The sequence below is a fragment of the Mizuhopecten yessoensis genome, unplaced genomic scaffold (genome assembly GCF_002113885.1).
Source record: "Mizuhopecten yessoensis strain PY_sf001 unplaced genomic scaffold, ASM211388v2 scaffold2215, whole genome shotgun sequence".
In the NCBI taxonomy this organism is placed as follows: domain Eukaryota; kingdom Metazoa; phylum Mollusca; class Bivalvia; order Pectinida; family Pectinidae; genus Mizuhopecten; species Mizuhopecten yessoensis.
The window spans coordinates 47,213-54,831 of NW_018404435.1; the positions used below are offsets into that span (position 1 = coordinate 47,213).

The 7,619-nt window shown below is 48.8% G+C and overlaps 2 protein-coding genes across 2 annotated transcripts; both read left to right on the top strand.

Annotated features, from left to right (window-relative positions):
• The first annotated feature begins 1,307 nt into the window (after nucleotides 1-1,307).
• On the top strand, nucleotides 1,308-2,270 carry LOC110445348. Its single transcript, XM_021489908.1, has 2 exons — nucleotides 1,308-1,582; nucleotides 1,895-2,270. Exons 1-2 carry the CDS (start codon nucleotides 1,308-1,310, stop codon nucleotides 2,268-2,270), a joined length of 651 nt encoding a protein of 216 aa, XP_021345583.1.
• Nucleotides 2,271-3,442: 1,172 nt separating this feature from the next.
• LOC110445349 (tenascin-like) lies at nucleotides 3,443-6,785 on the top strand. The gene is made up of 4 exons (XM_021489909.1): nucleotides 3,443-3,672; nucleotides 4,163-4,327; nucleotides 4,586-4,936; nucleotides 6,101-6,785. The coding sequence occupies exons 1-4, from the start codon at nucleotides 3,443-3,445 to the stop codon at nucleotides 6,783-6,785; spliced, it is 1,431 nt and encodes a 476-aa protein (XP_021345584.1).
• The last annotated feature ends 834 nt before the right edge of the window (nucleotides 6,786-7,619 follow it).

Sequence of the window (7,619 nt, forward strand, 5' to 3'; positions counted from 1 at the left end):
GACTACGGGAAAAGTTAAGATGTCGATTTTGGGTAAAGAGTCCGATGGGAAATGTGCAGATCTGGACTGTGGGTTCAGAGACTACGGGAAACGATAAGATGTCGATTTTGATTACTGAGACCAGGGAAATCCCACAGTCCACCTCTGCACATTTCCCGTGGTATTTGTCTGTACCCACATTCGACATCCACATATTTCCCGTGGTCTTTGTACCTACAGTCGAATTCTACACATTTCCCTTGGTCTCTGTACCCACAGCCATTTCCCGTGGTCTATGGGTCTCTGTACCCACAATCGACACCTACACATTTTCCGGGGTTTCTGTACCCACAGCCGGCTTCTTCACATTTCCCGTGGTCTTTGAATCCACAATCTGCACATTTCCCGTAGTACCCACAGCCGACATTCACACATTTCCCGTGATCTATGTGCCCACAGTCGACATCCACACAATTCCCGTGGTCTATGGGTCTCTGTACCCACAGCCGACTTTTATACATTTCCCGTGTTGTCTGTATCCACAATCGACATCTACTCATTTCCCGGGGTCTCTATACCCACAGCAGACATCCACACATTTCCGAGGTCTATGAACGCACAGTCCACATCTACATTTCCCGTGGTGTCCGTATCCTCTGCACATTCCCCGTGGACTCTCTATCCCAAATCGACATCTTAACCAGTCGACATCTACGCATTTCCCGGGGTCTCTGTTTCCACAGTCGACATCAACACATTTCCTGTGGACTCTGTACCCACAATAGACATCTAAACATTTCCCGTGGTCTTTGATCCCACTCGACTGTAGGAACAGAGACTACGGGACATGTGTAGATGTTCAATGCGGGTACACAGACTACGGGAAACGATAAGATGTCGATTTTGGGTAAAGAGTCCGATGGGAAATGTGCAGATCTGGACTGTGGGTTCAAAGACTACGGGAAATGTGCAGATCTGGACTGTGGGTTCAGATACCCCTGAGAATGTGTAGATGTCGCCTGTGGGAACAGAGATCCCGGGAAATGTGTATAGACCACGGAAATGTGTGGATGTCTGCTGTGGGTACATAGACAATGGGACATGTGTAGATGTTCAATGTGGGTACAGAGACCCATAGACCACGGGAAATGGCTGTGGGTACAGAGGCCCCGGGAAACGTTAAGGTGTCGATTTTGGATAGGGAGACCACGGGGAATGAGCAGATGTGGACTGTCTGTGGATACAGACAACACGGGAAATGTATAGATGTCGACTGTAATGTGTAGATGTTCACAGTGGGTACAGAGACCACCACGGGAAATGTGTAGATGTCGACTGGGTACATAGATCACGGGAAATGTGTGGATGTCGGCTCTGGGTACATAGATCACGGGAAATGTGTGGATGTCGGCTGTGGGTACAGAGACCCCGGGAAATGTGTAGATGTTGACTGTGGGTACATAGACCACGGAAATTGGGTAGGTGTCGACTGTGGGAACAGAGCCCCCGGGAAATGTGTAGATGTTGACAGAGACTACGGGAAATGTGTAGATGTTCACTGTGGGTACATAGACAATGGGACATGTGTAGATGTTCACAGTGGGTACAGAGACCCCGAGAAACGTAAAGATGTCGAATTTGGTTATTGAGACCACGGGAAATGTGCAGATGTGGACTATTGATTCAAAGACCTGGGAACAGAGCCCCCGGGAAATGTGTAGATGTTGACCCCCGGAAAATGTGTAGATGTCGATTGTGGGTACAGAGACCACGGGAAATGTGTAGATGTCGAATGTGGGTACAGAGACTACGGGAAATGTTTAGATGTCGATTGTGGATACAGACAACACGGGAAATGTTTAGAAGTCGGCTGTTGGTACAGAGACCACGGGAATAGTGTAAATGTCGACTGTAGGTACAAAGACCACGGGAAATGTGTAGATGTCGACTGTGGGAACAGAGACTCCGGGAAATGTGTAGATGTCGACCGTGGGTTCAGAGACTACGGGAAATGTGCGGATGTGGACTGTGGGGTCAAAGACCACGGGACATGTGTGGATATTCACTGTGGGTACAGAGACCCCGGGAAATGTGTAGATCTCGACTGTGGGCACAGAGACCACGGGAAATGTGTGAATGTCGTCTGTGGGTACAGAGACCCCGGGAAATGTGTAGATGTCGACTGTGGGTTCAGAGACTACGGGAAATGTGCAGATGTGGACTGTGGGTTCAAAGACCACGGGACATGTGTGGATATTCACTGTGGGTACAGAGACCCCGGGAAACGTTAAGATGTCGATTTTGGGTACAGGGTCCACGGGAAATGTGTGCATGTCGGCTGTGGGTACAGAAACCCCGGAAAATGTGAAGATGTCGACTGTGGGAGCAGAGACCCCGGGAAATGGGTAGATGTCCATTGTGAGTACAGAGACCACGGGAATTTTGTAAATGTTGACAGACAGCACGGGAATTGTGTGGATGTCGCCTGTGGGAACAGAGATCCCGGGAAATGTGTATATGTCGACTGTGGGAATAGAGACCCAGGGTAATGTGTAGATGTCGAGTGTGGGAACAGAGAATACGGGAAATGTGTATATGTCGACTGTGGGAGCAGAGACTACGGGAATGTGTAGATGTCGCATGCCTGTACATAGAGCACGGGAAATGTGTGCATGTCGGCTGTGGGTATAGAGACCCAGGGAACTGTCTAGACGTCGACTGTGGGAACATAGACTACGGCAAATGTGTAGATGTCGCCTGTGGAAACAGAGACCCCGGGAAATGCGTAGATGTCGACTGTTGGAACAGAGACCCCGGTAAATGTGTAGATGTCCATTGTGGGGACAGAGACCACGGGAATTTTGTAAATGTTGACTGTAGGTACCAGGACCCCGGGAAATGTATAGAAGTAATGTGTGGATGTCGAATCTGGGTACAGAGACCACTGGAAATGTTCAGATGTGGACTGTGCGTTCATAGACTACGGAAATGTGCAGATGTGGACTATGGATTCAAAGACCACGGGAAATGTGTGGATGTCGGCTGTGGGTACAGAGACCCCGGAAAATGTGTAGATGTCGATTGTGGGTACAGAGACCACGGGAAATGTGTAGATGTCGAATGTGGGTACAGAGACTACGGGAAATGTTTAGATGTCGATTGTGGATACAGACAACACGGGATATGTTTAGAAGTCGGCTGTGGGTACAGAGACCACGGAAATAGTGTAAATGTCGACTGTAGGTACAAAGACCACGGGAAATGTGTAGATATCGAATGAGGGTACAGACACCACGGGAATCGTGTGGATGTCGACTGTGGGTACATAGACCACGTGAAATGTGTAGATGTCGACTGTGGAAACAAAGACTACGGGAAATGTGTAGATGTCGACTGTGGGTATAGAGACCACGGGAAATGTGTGAATGTCGGCTGTGGGTACAGAGACCCGGGAAATGTGTAGATGACGACTGTGGGTTCAGAGACTACGGGAAATGTGAAGATGTGGACTGTGGGTTCAAAGACCACGGGACATGTGCGGATGTTCACTGTGGGTACAGAAACCCCGGGAAACGGTAAGATGTCGATTTTGGGTACAGAGTCCGATGGGAAATGTGCAGATGTGGACTGTGGGTTCAAAGACCACGGGACATGTGCGGATGTTCACTGTGGGTACAGAAACCCCGGGAAACGGTAAGATGTCGATTGTGGGTACAGAGACCACGGGAAATGTTCAGATGTGGACTGTGCGTTCATAGACTACTGAAATGTGTGGATGTCGGCTGTGGGTACAGAGACCCCGGGAAATGTGTAGATGTCGATTTTGGGTAAAGAGACCACGGGGAATGTGCAGATGTGGACTGTGGGTTCAGTTACCCCGGAAAATGTGTAGATGTCCATTGTGGGTACAGAGACCACGCGAAATGTTCAGATGTGGACTGTGCGTTCATAGACTACTGAAATGTGTGGATGTCGGCTGTGGGTACAGAGACCCCGGGAAATGTGTAGATGTTGATTGTGGGTACAGAGACCACGGGAAATGTGTTGATGTCGACTGTGGATACGGACACCACGGGAAATGTGTAGATGTCGACTGTGGGTACAGAGACCACGGGACATGTGTAGATGTTCAATGTGGGTACAGAGACTACGGGAAACGTTAAGATGTCGATTTTGGGTACAGAGTCCACGGGAAATGTGCAGATGTGGACTGTGGTTTCAAAGACCACGGGAAATGTGTGGATGTCGGCTGTGGGTATAGAGACCCAGGGAAATGTGTAGATGTCGGCTGTGGGAACAGAGACCCCGGGAAATGTGTAGATGTCGACTGTGGGAACAGAGACTACGGGTAATGTGTAGATGTTCACTGTGGGTATATAGACCACGGGATATGTGTAAATGTTCACTGTGGGTACAGAGACCCCGGGAAACGTTAAGATGTCGATTTTGGGTACAGAGTCCACGGGAAATGTGCAGATGTGGACTGTGGGTTCAAAGACCACGGGAAATATGTAGATGTCGATTGTGGGTACAGAGACCACGGGAAATGTATAAAAGTCGGCTGTGGGTACAGAGACCACGGGAATTTTGTAAATGTTGACTGTAGGTACAAGGACCCCGGGAAATGTGTAGAATTCGACTGTAGGTACAAAGACCACGGGAAATGTGTAGATGTCTACTGTGGGTACATAGACCACGGGAATTCTGAAGATGTCGACTGTGGGAACAGAGACTACGGGAAATGTGTAGATGTCGAATGTCGGTACATAGATCACGGGAAATGTGTGGATGTCGGCTGTGGGTATAGAGACCCAGGGAAATGTGTAGACGTCGACTGTGGGAACAGAGATCCCGGGAAATGTGTAGATGTCGACTGTGGGAACAGAGACTACGGGAAATGTGTAGATGTTCACTGTGGGTACATAGACGACGGGACATGTGTAGATGTTCACTGTGGGTACAGAGAACCCGGGAAACGTTAAGATGTCGATTTTGATTACTGAGACCACGGGAAATGTGCAGATGTGGACTGTGGATTCAAAGACCACGGGAAATGTGTGGATGTCGGCTGTGGGTACAGAAACCCCGGAAAATGTGTAGATGTCGATTGTGGGTACAGAGACCACGGGAAATGTGTAGATGTCGAATGTGGGTACAGAGACCACGGAAAATGTTTAGATGTCCACTGTGGATACAGACAACACGGGAAATGTATAGAAGTCGGCTGTGGGTACAGAGACCACGGGAATAGTGCAAATGTCGACTGTAGGTACAAAGACCACGGAAAATGTGTAGATATCGAATGTGGGTACAGACACCACGGGAATTGTGTGGATGTCGACTGTGGGTACATAGAACACGTGAAATGTGTAGATGTCGACTGTGGGAACAGAGACTACGGGAAATGTGTAGATGTCGACTTTGGGTACAGAGACCACGGGAAATGTGTGAATGTCGGCTGTGGGTATAGAATGTGTGAATGTCGGCTGTGGGTACATAGACCACGGGAAATGTGTAGATGTCGACTGTGGGTACAGAGACTACGGGAAACGTTAAGATGTCGATTTTGGATACAGAGACCACGGGGAATGTGCAGATGTGGACTGTGCGTTCATAGACCACGGAAATGTGTGAATGTCGGCTGTGAGTACAGAGACCCAGGGAAATGTGTAGATGTCGATTGTGGGTACAAAGACCACGGGAAATGTGTTGATGTCGACTGTGGATACGGACACTACGGGAAATGTGTAGATGTCGACTGTGGGTACAGAGACCACGGGACATGTGTTGATGTTCAATGTGGGTACAGAGACTACGGGAAACGTTAAGATGTCGATTTTGGGTACAGAGTCCACGGGAAATGTGCAGATGTGGACTGTGGGTTCAAAGACCACGGAAAATGTGTGGATGTCGGCTGTGGGAATAGAGACCCAGCGTAATGTGTAGATGTCGGCTGTGGGAACAGAGACCCCGGGAAATTTGTAGATGTCGACTGTGGGAACAGAGACTACGGGAAATGTGTAGATGTTCACTGTGGGTACATAGACCACGGGACATGTGTAGATGTTCACTGTGGGTACGGAGACCCCGGGAAACGTTAAGATGTCGATTTTGGGTACAGAGTCCACGGGAAATGTGCAGATGTGGACTGTTGGTTCAAAGACCACGGGAAATGTGTGGATGTCGGCTATGGCTACAGAGACCCCGGGAAATGTGTAGATGTCGAATGTGGGTACAGACACCACGAGAAATGTATAGAAGTCGGCTGTTGGTACAGAGACCACGGGAATTGTGTAATTGTCGACTGTGAGTACAGAGACCACGGGAAATATGTAGAAGTCGACTGTATGTACAAAGACCCCGTGAAATGTGTAGATGCCGACTGTAGGTACAAAGATCCCGGGAAATGTGTAGATGTCGATTGTGGGTACAGAGACCACGGGAATTGTGTAAATGTTGACTGTAGGTACCAGGACCCCGGGAAATGTGTAGAATTCGACTGTAGGTACAAAGACCACGTGAAATGTGTAGATGTCGACTGTGGGAACATAGACCACGGGAATTGTGAAGATGTCGACTGTGGGAACAGAGACTACGGGAAATGTGTAGATGTTCACTGTGGGTACAGAAACCCCGGAAAATGTGTAGATGTCGATTGTGGGTACAGAGACCACGGGAAATGTTTAGATGTCCACTGTGGATATGAAGATGTCGACTGTGGGAACAGAGATGTCGACTGTGGGAACAGAGACCCCGGGAAATGTGTAGATGTCGATGTGGGTACAGAGACCACGGGAAATGTTTAGATGTCCACTGTGGATATGAAGATGTCGACTGTGGGAACAGAGACTACGGGTGTAGATGTCGACTGTGGGTACATAGACCACGTGAAATATGTAGATGCGACTGTGGGAACAGAGATCCCGGGAAATGTGTAGATGTCGACTGTGGGTACAGAAACCCCGGAAAATGTGTAGATGTCGATTATGGGTACAGAGACAACGGGAAATGTGTAGATGTCGAATGTGGGTACAGAGACCACGGGAAATGTTTAGATGTCCACTGTGGATACAGACAACAAGGAAAATGTATAGAAGTCGGCTGTGGGTACAGAGACCACGGGAATAGTGTAAATGTCGACTGTAGGTACAAAGACCACGGGAAATGTGTAGATATCGAATGTGGGTACAGACACCACGGGAATTGTGTGGATGTCGACTGTGGGTACATAGACCACGTGAAATATGTAGATGTCGACGGTGGGAAAGGAGACTACGGGAAATGTGTAGATGTCGACTTTGGGTACAGAGACCACGGGAAATGTGTGAATGTCGGCTGTGGGTACAGAGACCCCGGGGAATGTGTAGATGTCGACTGTGGGTACAGAGACTACGGGAAACGTTAAGATGTCGATTTTGGATACAGAGACCACGTGGAATGTGCAGATGTGGACTGTGGGTACAGATACCCCGGAAAATGATTAGATGTCGATTTTGGGTACAGAGACCACGGGAAATGTTCAGATGTGGACTGGGCGTTCATAGACCACGGAAATGTGTGGATGTCGGCTGTGGGTACAGAGACCCCGGGAAATGTGTAGATGTCGATTGTGGGTACAGAGACCACGGGAAATGTGTTGA

Bases quoted from the DNA above. Each gene is read 5' to 3' on its own strand.
- LOC110445348 (XM_021489908.1), top strand. From the start codon at position 1,308: ATGTCGACTGGGTACATAGATCACGGGAAATGTGTGGATGTCGGCTCT. The intron at 1,583-1,894 runs GTACAGAGACCC...TGTCGACTGTAG, and splicing joins TGTGTAGATGTTCACAGTGG to GTACAAAGACCACGGGAAAT.
- LOC110445349 (XM_021489909.1), top strand. From the start codon at position 3,443: ATGACGACTGTGGGTTCAGAGACTACGGGAAATGTGAAGATGTGGACT. The intron at 3,673-4,162 runs GTAAGATGTCGA...TTTTGGGTACAG, and splicing joins TACAGAAACCCCGGGAAACG to AGTCCACGGGAAATGTGCAG. The intron at 4,937-6,100 runs GTACAGAGAACC...TTTTGGGTACAG, and splicing joins TGTGTAGATGTTCACTGTGG to AGTCCACGGGAAATGTGCAG.